This window comes from Silene latifolia, chromosome 9 (assembly GCF_048544455.1).
Source record: "Silene latifolia isolate original U9 population chromosome 9, ASM4854445v1, whole genome shotgun sequence".
Taxonomy (NCBI): domain Eukaryota; kingdom Viridiplantae; phylum Streptophyta; class Magnoliopsida; order Caryophyllales; family Caryophyllaceae; genus Silene; species Silene latifolia.
In genome coordinates, this window is record NC_133534.1 from 174,794,759 (window position 1) to 174,813,056 (window position 18,298).

The following is an 18,298-nucleotide window of genomic DNA, read 5'->3' on the forward strand; positions in this document are numbered from 1 at the left end:
GGTGGCGGTGTTGTGATGCCGTCACCGGTTGTGGTGGATTAGGCGGGATGATTATGATTCGAGTTTCGAAAGTACATACCAGTTATACATGGATTGTTGTTTTGTTTGATGTTGCTCTCTGCGAGTTTCGGTTTGTCTTTGATAGACATTGTCTTGCTTATTTATGTTTTCTTTACTAGGTTAAGTTGGGAATGAGGTAGAGTATGATGTGAAATAGAGTTGTATATGTTTCGTTGTTGTCATGCTATAGTGATGTTCTATTGATGGGACTCGGTCGTGAGAGGTTGTTACAGTAATTTTGATCTTGTTCTAAATAAGGTTTTAGTGGACATGATAATGGAAAATGATTCGTGGAACATGAGTTGTAATGATCCGAAAGCGGCGGGTAGATCATAATCTTTTGTTGAGACAGTGAGTGTAGGGTGTTGGGGAAATTAGTGTCATGTTAAGTTGTGTATGAATTTTGCGGTGATGAAAGAAAGAACTTGAGGATCTAGTGTGAGTGTACGTAACAAGTGTGGAGCGTGAGTTATGCTTTTGATGATGGGAGTTTCATATAGTTTATATAGAGAGGTATGTCATGTTGCGGTAATGTGGAAAGTTGAAGTTTTGGGTTAAGATAAAGATTTTGAGGTATAGGTTAGGTGGTGTGACGAGTGAGTTGAAGTATGAGAATTGTTTAAGTAAGAGAGCCTTGGATATAAGAATGGTGAGTGTTTGGTTTATAGACGGTTATCTTTGACATGTGGTGGTATAGGGGGTAATGAGATATAGACATGGTTTGGTATTAGTGAGTCACGAGGACGTAACATTTGTCTTAAGAGGAGTAGGGTGCGATAAAACAGATTTTGAATGGTTGTACATATGGTAATATACTCGGAAGATTGAGTCTTGATGTAGAATAAAAGATCGATTCATGTTGTGGGTGATTTTATTAAAGGTCATGACCGTGCTTGTAGTAGCGTGATGTTTAGGAGTGTGAGAATATTTCGCTAGTATTGACAGTTGGATGATGAGGTTACGAGTGTGAGTAAACTTCGAGGACGAAGTTCCTTTTTAAGGGTGGTAGAATGTAACATCCCGTTTGATGTCTATGAGTGTCTTGGAATTGGGTTTGATAGTTGATGTTGATAGTTGATGATATTATGGAGCTAGCAGCATTAGAGGATGGTAGTTGATTATGTGTGGAGTTGGTGTCGTGAGAGATATATATGTGGTAGATACGATATAGTAAGTCATGTTGTGGAAGTAAACATAGCATGTAGAATGGGGGTTAAGAGTTCATGTTCTATGTTCGGTCGAGTTCTCGAGTCCTTAGCTAAGTTGTTGTGTCTTGGTCGAGTCAGTATGGTTGTTTTTATGTATGGGTTGAACTTCGGGGACGAAGTTCCTTTTAAGGAGGGAAGACTGTAATACTCCGTATTTATAAGTCTTGGGGTACTCTATCGAGTAGCCCTTACTCTGTCGAGTAAGGGCAAGTTGCGAAATAAAATAGTTTCGACTGTTGGGTACTCGATCGAGTAGTCAGGCACTCGATCGAGTAGGGGTACTCGATCGAGTACCTTGGGTACTCGATCGAGTGTCCTGGTTTTGGGGAGTTTTCTCGGGTTTTGTTAATTACGCGATTAAGGTATTTAAACCAATTCGTCTTTGTTCTAAATCACTTTTTACAAAACCTAAAACCTGTTTAAGAGAGAAAGCAACTTGTCTTCTTCCTAATCGCGTTCTTGACAATTCCCGGAGTTCAGACGGCCGGTTTGCATCGTAGTTTGTGTCGTTGGATTCCTTGCGTCGAGGGTAAGCTTTTAATGTAATTTATATGATGTTTTGTTAAGATTAGTGAAACCCTAATTTAGGAATTGGGGGTTTTTATGAATAGTAATTGAATAGTAGTATCTATGTGTTGTATGGTAGGAGGAGAGTTCATAGAAGGCGTTTTGAGACAGTTTGTAGATACCGTCTGCGTGTTGTGCTAACCAGGTAGGATTTCCTACTCAGTATTAGTCCCATAATGGGATATTGGTGATGTGCTGTAGTTAGTTAATTGATTTGTTGATTGTGATTGTGTTTGTGATTGTGGTTGTGTCGTTGATGGTTCTCGAGATGTGTTCTCGGTGAGTGGGGTCACTTGGGGTGATCTCACGCCCTAGTTTCGCCCTTAGTGGAACCCGCCACGAAAGGGGATGTGCACATTAATGGACGGGGTTATCGCTCGTACGATGAGCGGGGCTTAGGTGGAACGGCTGCGGTCCCCCATCGGCGGGCTGGTCCAAAGGACGATCGATATTGAGACGATGGGAGTTGGTTGGATGTGTGTGTGTGTGTGTGTGCGGTTCAAATTGTCTGTTTATCTTATTGTTGATATATGTATTGAATTGTGTGATTAGTCCTGACCCCGTTTAAATGTTTTAAAAACTGTGGTGATCCATTCGGGGTGGTGAGCGATTATTGAGCGTGTGTGATATGACGCGTATGGGATAGCCGGATGAGTCATCACGTGGCGCTTAGAAGTCTTCCATTTGTGTCGACGAAAGTCTAGTAGCTTTGATAGTTTTAGTCAGTAGACCGTATGAGAACCTTGTAATTCCTTTTGTTAGTTTTGGTTTTATAATGTAATCACTTAAACTTATTTAATAAAGTATGTTTCTTCATTGTCTTATGATTATCATGCCTCGGGTAACCGAGATGGTGGCATCCTTATACCTGAGTGGTCCTGGTAAGGCACTTGGAGTATGGGGGTGTTACAAAGCTAGCCGCTGCTTCAAACCCGACGTCGGAGCTTTCCATTGCTTGCTTCACGCACCTACACTCCACCACAAGATCCAATTCTCGTCATCAACCTCGCACCACGATCCTATTCACCGAGAAGCCACCATCATGGCTGTCACACCTTGACATCGTCGCATCTCTTCCATCAACCCACACCTATTCGTGCACATCACCATGGCTGCAACCGAGAGTCCACCACCGCATTAACCTATACGCGATTTAAGAGATCGAATTCGATGATGATAATAATTACGTTGATTAATCGGATGATGATGACGAATTCGATTGAAGATCGCAGCTTGAGTAGTTTCAAGTACTTAATCGAGAAATAATTCATTCAAATATTTAGTAATTAATTGGCTTAAATCAAAATATAGAAACAATAAGAAGAATAAGAATTAATTAGTGATTGAGAAGATTGAGAAGAAGAAGAAAGTTATTCCTGTGATTTTGGGTTTTTGAGTTTAGTGAGGTTAGACGGAGGATTATAATTGATTTTGGTTTGATATTCACGATAACCTGTAGTTCTCTTGTTTTTTAGTTAGTATTCTTTCAATCTTAACGGTCTATTTATTCTAATTCAATGGTCTAGATTTTCCAAACTCACAACTCACCATAAAAACCAAACTCACGAGATCCCGCCGCCCTCTCTCTCTCTCTCTCTCCCCCCCCCCCCCTCCTCTCTCTCTCTCTCTCTCTCTCTCTCTCTCTCTCTCTCTCTCTCTCTCTCTCTCTCTCTCTCTCTCTAATATATATATATTAGGATCACATGAGTCCACCCTATCTTTTTGGGTCCGTGAGTCCATGATACAATATCACACCTTACATTAAACAATATCACAGCTTATACTCCAAAAAAAAAAATCGTGATATTATTTTGTAATATAATATCACCCGTTATGCTACACAATATCATAGCTTACAGTATCACACGTTATACTAAACAATATCACAGCTAAAAAAAAAAGTTTTTGAAAAAAAAAATTCGAAAAAAAAATCAAGATATTGTTTTGTAATACAATATCACACGTTATACTAAACAATATCAAAGCAACCATAAAAAAAAACTTTCAAAAAAAATTCGAAAAAAAAAATTCGAAAAAAAAAATCGAAAAAAAAAATGAAAAAAAAAATTGAAAAAAATTTTTTTTTTCGAAAAAAAAAAATCGAAAAATAAAATTGAAAAAAAAAATTTCGAAAAAAAAAAAATTGAAAAAAAATTTCGAAAAAAAAAATTCATGATATTGTGTTGTATAGTGTGCGATATTGTTTTATGGACTCAAATATATAGGTGGACTCACCGGATCTTGCCTCTATATATATATATATAACTGGGTTGAAACGTCGTGGATGCGCCATGTGTCATATACAGTCTTAATGACAATCATTAATTACAGCTAATCATTTAATATAAACATAATAAAAGCTGTATAAATCTTAACAAATATTAATTATAGTATAACAAATTTTATTATAAAATTATATTAAATAATTACGGCGATTTGATTCTAAATTTATTTGGAAAAATATTTTGATAAAAAATTTAAAATGTAAATAATTACGTTCATTGCGAAAAATGCTTTCAATTGAGTATAATTTTCATTATATTTATTGAAATATTTTGATATGTAGAGATGATTGAAATGGGTGTTTCACAATGTTTTACATTTACGTAAAAAAATATTTTGAGAAAGTTACAAAACTTAGAATATTAATCCATTAAGAAAAATATATTTGGAAGAGTTGTTGTATTTATTAAACATAAAACTTAAAGAAAACTACTTAGAGATAAGCTTTTATAGTGTGAGAATGAAAAAAACTATATTGCGACAAATTGAATACATATGAAATAATGTGATAACGAGTATGTGTACGAGTGCGTATGTACATAGTGATGACGATTGCATTTGAATAATCAAAACAAAAGTAATAATTATTAAGTAATATAATATTATAAACGATATGAAAAAGTAGAAAACACATTACATTTTCTTTAAAGGTAAACTCTTAAAATATCATTATATATAGTTGTTTAAAAAAAACAAAAGGTGCAGCAGGAGCTGGATCAGGGGATCCCAACTCTGACCAGGCCACAGAACAAGTCCAAGCAACATCCATTGATCCACCCCCAACTCAACCAGTCAAGAGGTTCACCAGGTCTAGCTTTCAGCTGCCTATATGGCCAGCTGGAGGAGGCCTCGACTAAGTCCACACAAAGTCTCAAACATCCAAGATCAGCCAAGGAAATGTAAGGGAAAAAACAGCACAAAAAACAAGTAAGGAAACAGTCACATGTTGCTGAGAAGAGTTGATAAAGCATAAAGCAAACTTTCCATTTCCGGTGAGGCAATTGTGGGACTGTCTTGGAAAGACCACTACTCCTTTTCTCCTCAAAAGCCTGCCGTGGGAAGGGTACAAAAGGCCTTGACTTTGCTAGCAGCCAATGCAACAATAACCTGTGCACAAGGAGACAACTGACAGTGACAGCTTCCCATGCTTTCTTCAGTCTGTTTTTACCCATTGCTGTTTAATTTTCACCTGGTAATTTTATTTCCAGCTTGTAATATATTTAAGATAGTTTGTACTCATCCTAGATTAAATCTTGGCCCTTGAATTGTTAGGTTTCGAGCTGTAACTCAAAGACAAAGGCCTATATAAGGACCTGTGTCTCAACTGATGAAAGCAGATTATTTTGAATGAAAATTTAGCCTTGAGACTTCTCTCATTTCTTTAAAACTTGTGTTAAGCTGTAGTTTGGAACCCTGGCCACCCTGGCCTGATAATTAACTTGTGATGTCTGTGGTTAATTGATCAAAGTCAGTTTGACACCATTTGAGCCTGTGCCTATCTGTGGTTCAGTTTAATTGTGTTGAGCAAAGTTCAAGCTTTAATCCTGTGTTCACCGTGGATTTGAGTCTGAAATTTGTTAAGTTAATGTCTTGAATTTCCTGTGAATATTCTGTGGGAATTTAAGGTCTTGACTATATCTTCAAACAAGTCCTAAACTTAAACTGAGTCCTTTGTTTGCACTCTCAGTGATTCAGGCTGTTTCAGTCAATATTAAAATACTTAGAGTCCTTCTAAATTCATGAAATTTGGTACAGTTTTAGTTCAATATTAAAACTTATTTGTCACAAAAATTTAGAATTTTTCAAGGTCATTTGGTATTTTTAGGGTGTCCTGTAAGCCAGGTTGCATTGTTTGCCTGTCCATAGCAGCTTCGCCGCTCACCGATCAACAACTCCCTGCATCTCCATCATCAAACAACCCCGACATCACCACGGAAAAACAACATCAAAATGCAGCAAAGTGCATCCCCGGTACAAAATTTTTATAGATATTTTGACACATAACACATGCAAGATACAACCAAAACATTTGAAATATTTGAATTAGTTGAGTTTGGACCTTATATGTTTCATACATAAACTAGTTTAGATCCCGCACAATGAATGCGCGGTATTTATAGAGTTACTAATATAGACCCAGTGCAATACATGCACGGTATTTATAAAGTTTTACTTTTTAGTGTATTATTTATATAATTTAAATTGACAGTTCACTTATTTTTCATGTTTCTCTTTAATGTATATTGATTAGAGAAATAAATAAAAATTTAAATCGTAATAAGTAATAAAATGAGTATTTTTTTTGAATTTTTTTTGTTTCTTTACCGAAAAATTAATGATGTTAATTTAAAAATATTTGCTAATAACATATTTTTTAGCTGCAAATTTTTATCATAAAAAGTCAATGAATTTTAACAAATATTTACTAATACCATATATTTTAGCCGCAACTTCTTATCATAAAAAGTCAATAAATTTTTATCAATAAGTTCTTTAAAAAAGAATTTCCTTATCCTAAAAAGATCGGAGATGAATTTGTGCAGAATGTGAAATATTAAATATATTTAAATACAAAAGATTATATCCATTTATAACTTATCATGTCCACACATATAGTATATGCTAAAAATATCAAACATTATTCTAGGAAATATGTTTTAGGCGGGAAAAGTTAGAGTTTCGCCTATTCATTTAGTAAATAGGGGATGTCACACGTTATACATAAAAAAATTAAAAATTGCATACAATTATATTCACATTATTGTGAACAAATATTAATTGATGTGGAACATAACGTATCGTGAAATGATATAATTTGCGAACTTAATGTTGATTGTTGCATTATTCGAATAATTTTATATTAATTAATATGATATTTGATCAGTCACAAATTTATTTGTAAAACGTCGATCATATATAATTAATTATCACTTATTAGTTTTAATTAAAATGATATGCATTTTATTATAAAACATTGAAGTTAAACCTTAAAAAATTAAATTTATTTTTATTTATAAGTAAAAATATTAAAGGTCATATATGAATTATATTATTTTATTTCTTCAATTATAATAATAAAATTTTAAAACAGGCCGCGCGAAGCGCGAGATACTATCTAGTTTAGACTAATTGAGTAATTTGGCGAGAATTGATTGATTTTGTAAAGGAAGAAAGGAAGGAAGATTTGTTTTTTTAACCTGGGACCAAGGTAAGGCATGGAAAATTTATGAGAAAAAATACTTAAAAAGCGTAAAAACTCGTACTTGAAAGAGCATAGCGTAAACGTTGGAATTAATAAAACTCAAAAAAAGAAAAAGAAAAAAGACAAGGTATGATAGACACTTTGTGATCAACATTGATGATTGCATATTTGCATCAACACTTGTTACTTGAGCTCCTCTTCAGATCGGAAACTTCTGTTCATCTAATTCACATTGAATTGGGCGTGATCTAATTATTATCATCTAAACCCTAATTTAATCTCGCCGGCGAAATTCACCAGATCGTCGGCGATGTCTCCTCCTGCTTACCAATCCCAGCGATCTCCTTCCCCTTCTCAACCCTCCGGGTAACCTTTTCAACTATTTATTTTCATTAATTATTATTTGATGATTTCTATGTAACTATCCAGAATTAGCTTCAATTTTGAAATTATTACGGGTTTGTGCTACTGATTGAATTTCTGGAATTTCGAAAGATGAGAGTTTTTTTAGTTGCTATAGAGACTGATTGGTTTATCGTAGGACTAAAGGCCTTCAAAGATTTCATCATTTTATTCTTTGATAAATTAAGGTTTTTAGGTTCGATGCCGGGCGTAGAATTAGCATGCCAGGGGATGTCAGATAGATAGCCTTTGCTGGGGGTTAGTTGCCATGTTATAATGCTCCATTATTCAAAGTCTTAGGAGTGAGTCTTTGTGTGGTTCTTGGGATTAAGATTTTGTTGTTGAATATGAGACATTTGATGAGATTCTCGACCGATTTTTCTTTTTAGAGACAGCCTATCCTTGTCTAACACATGAGTATAAAACCCCAGTTACCCTTCAATTTGCAGGAGCTTTGAGACGAGGTTATGTTGTTGTTCTTGTCTTGGGAATGGGATATGAATAGTTCATGCATGACAGTAGTTGTCGCTTGCTATAGACCAATTATAGTAGTAGTTGGTGAGGATTTCATTCAGTTGGATTGATTATAGGTGATTTTGGTCTTTAGTTCAGTACTTTAGTGGTAAGAAGAAGGCTCTTTGTATTTGCAGGAAAAGTGAAGTGACGGATCTGAAGCTACAGCTAAGACAACTAGCAGGTAGCAGAGCGCCAGGTACCGATGACTCAAAGCGGGATCTCTTCAAGAAGGTGATTTCTTACATGACAATTGGTATTGATGTCTCATCAGTGTTTAGCGAAATGGTCATGTGTTCAGCCACATCAGACATAGTTTTGAAGAAAATGTGTTACCTATATGTGGGAAATTATGCCAGGAACAACCCTGATCTTGCACTTCTTACTATCAATTTCCTTCAAAGGGATTGTAAGGATCAAGATCCAATGATCCGCGGTCTTGCCTTAAGGAGTCTTTGTACACTACGTGTTGCGAATTTGGTGGAGTATCTAGTTGGACCATTGGTATCCGGGTTGAAAGATGGCAGTAGCTATGTGAGAACTGTGGCAGCCATTGGAGTTTTGAAATTGTATCACATATCTGTTGTGACATGCATTGATGCCGATTTCCCAGCAATGCTCAAGCATTTGATGCTGAATGATCCTGATAGCCAGGTGTGTATCTAATAATGTTTCTAACTTATGTTTCTTACAGTCAGATTGTGATCTTAGTGGTTAGTGGCAAGCTGCTTTATTTCTTTATTTGCCATGACGCATCAGTATCCTATCACTCTGTGTAAGCATTGGACTGGCTTATGCACTTTCAGAGACGCAAATCCATGTTTTATTCGCTTCCCCTTGACTTTAATGAACCATAAATTTAGGGAGTCAATAGTCACACAAATTTTCAAGTTGTCATTATGTAATTTATTGGTGCCTGTTCTCTTTTCTTTGCATCTGTAAGTGTTGCTGTTAGAACATTTTGTCATATATAAAATGAATTAAGATTAACGATCGCTTCTCTGTGTTTGAGTTGCTACTCTTTAGCCTTCTGTTTCCAGCTGTGAATTCTTATTTGGCATACTTTTCTGTTAGGTTGTTGCCAACTGTTTATCAGCCCTACAAGAAATATGGAGTGCAGAAGCAAGCTCCTCTGAAGAAGCGTCCATGGAAAGGGATGCACTACTTAGCAAGACAATTGTATATTACTTTCTAAATAGGTAATTGTTGAAATGCTCTTTTTTAAGGAATTTTTTTTTCACATTATTTCGGTGTTAATATGATGGTCTATATGATCTTGAATAGCCCCATAAATCTAGCTACATCTTGGATTTTTTCTTTGAATAGTTGCTTTTAGTATGTTGTTAAAATGCACGATTATTGTTTGTTTATCTCTACATCAACAGTCAACAGCCATCACTCTGCACTTGGTGTGTTTGAGAATGTCATTTGAGCAGTTGTGCTTAGTTAACAGCCATAACACTTGGTAGAAACCTTCTTTAACTTGCATTGTTCATTTGCTGTCTTGTGTTTGGAACATCGGAAACCTTGCTGGTATATCGATTAGTACTATGACTTAGTGCTAAATAGGCAGTTCTAACAACCTTTTATCTTGTCGCTGACTACCCTAGATGTGAGCTTCTGATACTGCACCTCCCCCCTCAGTTGTGGCTGATCCATTTAATTGATACCCTTCCGTTCTGTCTATATTATTTATAATTTGTTGGCGATTGAGTTATATTTCTCCTGCTCAAACTTACAGGATCAGGGAATTCAGTGAATGGGCTCAGTGTCTTGTGCTCGAGTTGGTTGCCAAGTATGTGCCTTCTGATAACAGCGAAGTGTTTGACATCATGAATCTCCTTGAGGATAGGCTTCAGCATGCTAATGGTGCAGTTGTTTTAGCAACTATCAAGGTGTTTATGCAGTTAACCTTATCGATGACTGACGTTCATCAGCAGGTACCTCTGTTCTTGTATATAATCATATTTGCTTACAAACTTTTATTAGTTGGAAAGCGTGAGCTTCTACTGTAGGCAGCATTGTTCTTTATATCAATAAACTTAAATCTTAAAGAAAAATATATGTATACTCAGTAAAAAGGTCAGGCTGTGTAATGTTTCTACCTTTCATTTCTTTGTTTGTTATGTGAGGATTTATTCCAGTTCCTTTTGTTGATGGGAATTTGCGATTGATGTTTGTGAAGTGATTGTTGTACTGCCGAGTCTTCATCAGCTGTTTAGGGTTTTGTTAGGTAACAACTTCAATAAAGCTCGGAATATTTATTCTGCTCAGTTATCCTTGGTCCATGTTTGTTGTGTTCACTTTTGATTAAAATCTTAATTAATGTGGTATACCTAGTGTTTTTGTAAACGCTTGTTCTCTCAGCAATTTCTCTTGCATCTTTGGGATAGAGTATTCTCAGTGAGCTGAAGTTGTCACTTTTGTCACTATTTGTTGGCTTTTTGTATGTATGAATTTGTTCCACGTCATCTCTTGTTTCCAGTGATGTAAAACTACACGGTTTTTAAGGAATAGAACGGTTTTGTGAATTGTTCGTTTTAGATTATCAAGTTATGCAGCGGAAATTAACTGTTTATTTTGGTTTTTGTGTAATAATGAACGAAAATATAAAGGATATGACGTGAATAAACTCTCCTCCCTCGCAAGGAACTCGAACTCACATACGACTGGTTTTGTATGACTCTCACCTCGCAAGGATTGACTCACACTCAAATCCCTCCCTCGCAAGGAAGAAATAAGACACTTAAAACTCGCAAGCAATAAGTAAGCAACAAGAAAACTTGTATTAATTCTCAAACTCGATGATTAAAACTGAATACAAAGACCCCTATTTATACTAAATAGACCGACCTTAAACTCCCTAAGCTTCCCTAAACCACACGCCTAAACTGATAAGGAAACCGACCCTATTGATGGCAAAATTGCCTTATTACAACCTTGATAAGATTAGGAAAGAAACAATAAGGAAATAACAATACTACCTTAAATTTATTGACTAGAATAAGGAAAGCAGAAATAAGGAAACTAATAATCATAGGCAGCTCTTGAACCGACTTGGCAGCCCCTCGGATTGCGTGTTGGTTAAACCGACTCCAACCCGTCTCCATTGCTTTTCCACGTTATCATATTCACGATTCTTGAGCCCATTTTGAAACCTTCAGAAATGTGAGTTACATTTCGACTAATCAAGACTTCATTTTCATTTTCTTCAAGTGCTCCCGCATCATCCAGGAGGAAAGCATTTTTATTATGTAATTATTTTTTGTCTGATAACTCTTTATCAGTTGTATGTGGATCATTTTATAGAATATTTAGGGTTTGATATGAAGATTAAAAATGCAATAATGCATTGTTTCCAAGAATTTTCTTAGTTTTTGGGTTCTCAAATTTGCAGTTTTGGTCTGTTAGTAGTTCTTTGCTCTAACTTTTGAAGTAAGTCGCCTATTCAGGAATTTTCTCAATAGTTTTAACTGTTATTTGCTCAGGTGTACGAACGTATAAAAGCTCCACTTATTACTCTGATGAGCACTGGGAGTCCTGAACTGTCCTATGCAGTATTAAGCCATCTTCATTTGTTGGTGATGCGTGCACCAATGCTATTTGCGTCAGACTACAAACATTTTTACTGCCACTACAATGAACCACCTTATGTTAAGAAGTTGAAGCTTGATATGCTTACTGCAGTTGCTAATGAGGATAATACATTTGAGATTGGTAGAGTTCTATCTTTTTTCTTTCCAGACCATTGGAACTTCTTATTCCCGTTTTGAAAGCACTGTTTTTGCTCTTTGATGACAGTAGTCATTTGAAATTCAAAATTAATTGATCTATTTGTGATCTTCTTGAGTGCAAATCAGTGACGGAGCTCTGTGAATACGTTGCCAATGTTGACATTCCTATTGCACGTGAATCAATCCGCGCTGTCGGAAAGATAGCTCTTCAACAGTATGACGTGAATGCAATCGTTGACAGGCTGCTTCAGTTTCTGGAGATGGAGAAAGACCACGTGACTGCCGAGACTCTTGTGAGTTCAACCATCTGCTGTATATCTCTTAGACTGCTTTTTAGTTATGAACCGGAGAGATGAAAACATGTATCTTTCTGAGATCCCCTTTAGGTTTGCTTTTTGTTTCCAAAGAAAAAAAAAAAGATCAGATCCCATTATACGGTACTCCCTGTTATTCTGACTTATGTTCCCCATTCCTTATTGGGCTAAGTCACCTTTTCCTCCCTTTTGTCTTATTTGGACGTATAAATGTATAATTGCGTATGAATGGTCAAGTATACCCCATCCTTTCACTCTCTCCTCCCTCCACAACACCTCTCCTCCACCATCCACAACCTCACCTCAGCCCCAACTCACCCCACAACCAGTGACACCCCTTCCCCACCACTGTCACAGCAACATCCCTCCTCCACCCCCCTTTCACCATTGACATGGTGACATCCCCTCCCTTTCACTTGAAACGCCCTCAACCACCCTCGTAAACACCCCTACCTCTTCTAAAATTCACACCACCTCCCTAAACCCCTACCCAACCCTCGAAAGCTCATCATCCACCTCGGAATCTTCTCCCTCACCCCGAAAACCCATATCTAGGGTTTTGAGAGGTAGGGGGGGAGTATGTGTTTCAAGGGTTTGGGTAGGTATTTCTCATGGCGGGGGTAATTTTTGAGGTGGAGGTTTATGAAGAGGAACCCAGTTTTCAAGGGTGGGTGGAGGTTTATGGGGGCGCTTCATGGTGGTGTCGGTGGTGGGCGAGGAGCTTTGGTAGTTTTGGGATGGGTTGGTGGTGCTTGGGGCTAAGTTCCGATGGTTTGTGGCTGGGTTCCAGTGGGTTTGGTTTGGCTTGGCTGTGAGTGGGAACGTGTTTCGATGAATTTAACCTGGGTTAGAACTGAATGGGTGAGCGGGGTTTAGGTTTTGGGTGAGAGAAGATGATGGTGGATAATACGAGGGTAGAAAGGTAATTGTGTTATATTTCTTATATTTTGTTCCCAAAGCAAAAGGGAACAGAAGTTAGAATAGGAGTATAATAGATATTCATCGAGAAGAATCATCCAAACCTTAGTAGTCGTAAGAAAACGTCAAATTCTGTAAATAAAGCTAGAGTTTTTATTGTAAGACTACATGTTTAATGTATGATGTTGTTAGTTGAATATAATGATTACATCATTAGAAAATCAGTTGTCTCGACAATCAGATTTCATCTGGTGGTGTACTGGAATCGCTTGCTTTGTATTGACTTTGGAATTGTGTCAATAGGTCCTTATTAAAGATTTGCTGCGTAAATATCCACAATGGAGCCATGATTGCATTGCAGTGGTTGGAAACATCAGTAGCAAGAATGTCCAAGAACCAAAAGCCAAGGCAGCTCTTATTTGGATGCTTGGCGAGTATGCTCAGGACATGGCAGATGCTCCATATACATTGGAGAGCTTCATTGAGAATTGGGAAGAAGAGGATTCCGCAGAGGTGAGGATGTTGCGTACATTATTACAAACTTTAACATTGTCTTGACTAGCAATATGATTATTTTTGTTAATAGTGCAGTCTGTGTTCATTCCCCCTTTTCTCTGTTGTAACTCCATCCCTTTTTCATATTTTTGGCGGAAAATTTTACGGTGTTTGATATAGATACATTGGCGATTTCTTTTTGGGTCAAATACATTGACAAATCTCTCTTCCCTTTCTCTCTTCCCAGTCTTGTCCTTCAACAACTCTCTCCCACCCCTCTCTCCAGCAGACCTTCCTAGGGGCTAGGGCCCTTTTCTCGTCCCCGGCTACCCTCAGCCGTCCTCACTTCTCTCTGCTGTACCACCGTCTGTGCATGCTTCCACCAACTGATCCCCATCCTGACACATACCACAAGTCATTATGCTCACTGTCCCTAGCGTACCTTCCTCCCATGTATTCACCCCCTCCATTCTTCCTTTTTGCCTGTTGCGGATGGTTGGAGCGTGGGAGGTGGTTCTCTCGTTGGTGATGACGGTATGCAAGTTGTGTGGGATGGTCATTGAGGTCACTTGCAAGGTGTTGGGAGATTGTAAGGACCGTGGTGAACAGGGAAAAGCATAGGACGTAGCATTTATGCATTTGCTGCCTGCCAGCAAGGGAGGTTCTGGTGGGGCTATTGCAGGGTTTTGTTGTTGGTGTTATATGCAGGCAGAGGTGCGGTTGGCAGTCCAAGGGAAGGTGGTTGAGGGCCAAGGGCTTTTGAGAAAATGTTGAGGATAGAGAGATTTGTTGATTTCAATTCTATTTTTGTTTAATCACCATTCTTCTTTACAACAACATTACTCAAGCCCAATGCACGACAAGGGGGTCGGATTGCACGATTTTTTTTTTTTTAAAAAGGAGGTTAAATTGTGTTCTGTGTTATGGCCTGACTGCTATAAAGTGCTATTTCACAATATTACCAACGCACAGATTAATTAGGTATTTTGCTTTATTCAATTGTACACCAATCAAATTTCAGTTATAAAATAACTCCTTATTGATAGAATCTATTACTTGATTTGTAGACTTTATGTGCTGAACACTGTGCTGTTGGCAGGTTCGATTGCACCTTCTAACCGCAGCTATGAAATGTTTCTTTAGAAGGGCGCCTGAAACTCAGAAGGCCCTTGGAGAAGCTTTGGCTGCTGGGGTTGCTGATTTTCACCAGGTTTACTCTCTGTTTGTCAGGGGCATTAAATTGATGTGTTATAAGTCCATCGAAATGTTCAATTAAACATGCAGTTTGTTGGCAGGATGTCCATGATAGAGCTTTACTCTACTATAGGCTTCTACAGCACGGTATATCTGTAGCTGAGGAAGTGGTGAATCCTCCAAAACAAGCAGTCTCAGTCTTTGCTGACATTCAGAGCAGTGAAATCAAAGATCGCATTTTTGACGAATTTAACAGCCTATCTGTTGTATATCAGAAGGTAGCTGAAATCATTTTCTATTAGCATTGTTTTTGTCAATTTCACTTAAAGTAAAATGGTATGTTGAAGATGTGTCCTAGTAACCCTGTCCAGAAATAGGACAGGGGACCGTGTCTTAAATTTCAGTCACGAGAAGTCATACACCTGTACTCAATCCCCTGTTCGCGGTCGTACCCCAATTTTAAGCAACAAAGCTTTCCTTGCTCCAATGAAAACTAAATACCTAGTTTAAGTTGTAGCTTACGAATAATGATAGCTGATCTATATCTACGATATATATGGTGGCATTAAAAATTGAGTAGACTCCATGGCCACAGTGAAGCTGTTTTATGCAATTTCATTTGATTTTGGATTTTTATGATATTTGTTTTTATGGAAGAACATGCAAGTGGGTTAGGGAAATATAAACTATTGGCTGAAAACTTGCCTGAAAAAAAAATGTAACCAAAGTCAGAATACATAAATGGCTTACAGGGAGAGAGAGGAAGGGGGGAGGTAGTATTTCAAAATTGTGGATTTTGTTGACTAAACCTCATTTTTAATTTAGTCAATCAACCTCACATTTAGACAAATTACTTGGCGTATTCTTTTAAAGCTGAAGTTTTTCCGAAGTAGTTGGATCAATTATGAATTCTCGGAATGGAAAGTATGGTTCAGTTGTGGATTTTGCTGACTCTCACTCATTTTTAATTTAGTCAATCGATATCGTATTTAGACAAATGCTTGGTGTATCCTTTTTTTATTATCCATTTTGTGTGGTTTTATTTTGGTACATATTATCCATTTTGTGTAGTGAGAATATGTATTAGCTAACTATACAAATCAGAGCTGAATTTTTTTCAAAGTAGTTAGATGAATTATGAATTGTCGAAATGGAAAGTATGGTTCGTTCACCTGCTGGTTTTCATTTTACAGCCATCTTACATGTTCACCGACAAGGAACATCGAGGGCCATTTGAATTTTCCGATGAACTTGGGAATTTGTCCATTGGAGCTGAATCCGCTGACAATGTGGTTCCTGCCCAAAGAGTAGAAGCTAATGACAAGGATCTACTACTTAGCACTGAAGAGAGGGAAGACAGTGGAGTTTCAACCAATAATGGTTCTATTTATAGTGCCCCTGTTTATGATGCAATATCTGGACCGTTGGTTGCTGTAGACACACAGCCAATGGCACAATCTCCACAGACTAGCATGGGCATTGATGATCTACTTGGTTTGAGTATAGTACCAGCAGCAGTATCTGCACCTAGTCCTCCCCCGCCTTCTCTTAAACTTAATTCGAAGGCTGTCTTAGACCCAGGAACTTTTCAGCAAAAATGGCGACAGCTGCCCATATCTACATCACAGGTTTGTGGTATCTTACATATATAAGCACGGCATGGATATGCTGGGAGACAGATCTTGATTATGTTCTTCTTATATTGTCATTTGTCAAACTTGTCCTTTATTTGTTGTTAAACTCTTTTTCCCCTTAAATTGGTGGGGGTGGGTGGGAAGTCCTCACTCATCAGTGAGCTGGTACGTGTTTACCTGTGTTAATTGGCTCTATACATTTGGTCATACTAAGTCAAGCAGATCATTAGCCTTGAGGTAGAAAGGTTAAATCTGGTACTGGTAGGAGATCGAGAGTTTTTTTGGTGTAAATGGAACTCCTTGCGGAAATTGTGATGCTGAAGTTTTTCTAACCCAAGTCATGACTGTCATTTCACAATGACTTTACTAGCTAGGAGGTGAAGGGTCAAGTCAGGGTCCGGAAAATATTACTGGCGGGCTAGGGTGACATAGGTTTGGGACTTGGGGTAGAGTATGGTGACATTGTTTGTCGTTTGGTATGGCCAAGTAGGTGAGTAACTATGTAACCATTACTCTCTCATCATCTCTGTACTCTATCCACCGGCGCCTATTTTCCTTGGTTCTTTCATACATTGCTCCTTAACAATTACGATAAATCCAAGCAAGTTTTTATTAGTAGAGTATTTGAATTTTACTCCTTGTTTAGATGGATGGAGGGGTCTCAAAAAAGGGGGAGTGGGGGAATAATGATTTTTTTTTTTCTTTTTGATAGGACAATTGAATTAGAGGGGAATTAAGAGGAGAAAATGAATTCCTCTTACAAGGCAATTTCTTCTGGTTTCTAAGAATGAAAAATAATTACTTTGGCCTTAGGAAAGATTAACATTACCCCCCCCCCCCCCTCTCTTTCCTTCCCTTTCCTCTTTTTTTATCCACCTAAAGAATCTTTCTACCATGTGCTCCGTTTTCATTTGATTGATTCTGATAGTTAGGGTTTGTTTATCTGGGGACTTGTTCAGGACATCCAGTTGACTCCTCAGGGAGTGGCGGCGCTAACTACCCCTCAGTCTCTTCTGCGCCACATGCAAGGGAACTCCATACACTGCATTGCTTCAGGAGGTCAGTCGCCCAATTTCAAGTATTTTTTCTTTGCTCAAAAAGCTGAGGATACGTCCACATTTTTGGTTGAATGCATCATCAACACGTCATGTTGTAAAGCCCAAATAAAGATTAAAGCTGATGATCAGAGTACAACAAAAGCCTTCTCTGATATGTTTCAGGCAGCCTTGTCCAAATTCGGTATGCCCTGAAAGTATACAGTCTCCATACTTTGCTTATGTTATAGGAAAATGGGTTCCTATATTATATTTCTTCCATGATGACTTTTTGTAGATCTATAGATTGTTCATTGTTGTACAATGTGTGACATAGAGATCCTTTGGTCGAGGTGTAGCGTTACATTCATCTTCCAATCAACTGTATCGTGTAGCACTTTAGCAGTACCATCAATTTTATCCATGACCTAATAATTAACTTTTTTTCGGCAATATTTAGTATTAATTTCTAATCGCATAAATGTGATTCAAGTTTCAATAGAAGTTTCAAATGCGTCCCTGCGGAAGTGTATGTTTTCATTCGCCCCTCGCTCCTCATGATCTAGCGGGAGAAGCTGAGATCTGTCGTAAGCAATTGATAAATTTTCATGGACAATAACGAGAATTTCACGAATTTTGTCCTTTGCTCCCGCAAATATTACTCTTGAAATTTAATCATCTGAGGCAAAATTACTCAATGGGCTACCCATTCAATGATTTTTGTTGTGCAAGATACTCGA

General features: G+C 37.5%; 1 protein-coding gene across 1 annotated transcript; it reads left to right on the plus strand.

Moving 5' to 3' along the window:
• The first annotated feature begins 7,355 nt into the window (after nucleotides 1-7,355).
• Nucleotides 7,356-18,011, plus strand: LOC141600231 (beta-adaptin-like protein A). Its single transcript, XM_074420419.1, has 11 exons — nucleotides 7,356-7,686; nucleotides 8,373-8,889; nucleotides 9,310-9,434; nucleotides 9,977-10,175; nucleotides 11,724-11,952; nucleotides 12,096-12,262; nucleotides 13,505-13,714; nucleotides 14,796-14,906; nucleotides 14,992-15,168; nucleotides 16,084-16,518; nucleotides 17,484-18,011. Exons 1-11 carry the CDS (start codon nucleotides 7,631-7,633, stop codon nucleotides 17,772-17,774), a joined length of 2,517 nt encoding a protein of 838 aa, XP_074276520.1. The 5' UTR covers nucleotides 7,356-7,630; the 3' UTR covers nucleotides 17,775-18,011.
• Nucleotides 18,012-18,298: the final 287 nt, after the last annotated feature.

Coding starts and splice junctions, on each gene's coding strand:
- LOC141600231 (XM_074420419.1), top strand. CDS start 7,631: ATGTCTCCTCCTGCTTACCAATCCCAGCGATCTCCTTCCCCTTCTCAA. Junction 10,176..11,723: donor TGACTGACGTTCATCAGCAG/GTACCTCTGTTC, acceptor TTATTTGCTCAG/GTGTACGAACGTATAAAAGC. Junction 16,519..17,483: donor TGCCCATATCTACATCACAG/GTTTGTGGTATC, acceptor GGACTTGTTCAG/GACATCCAGTTGACTCCTCA.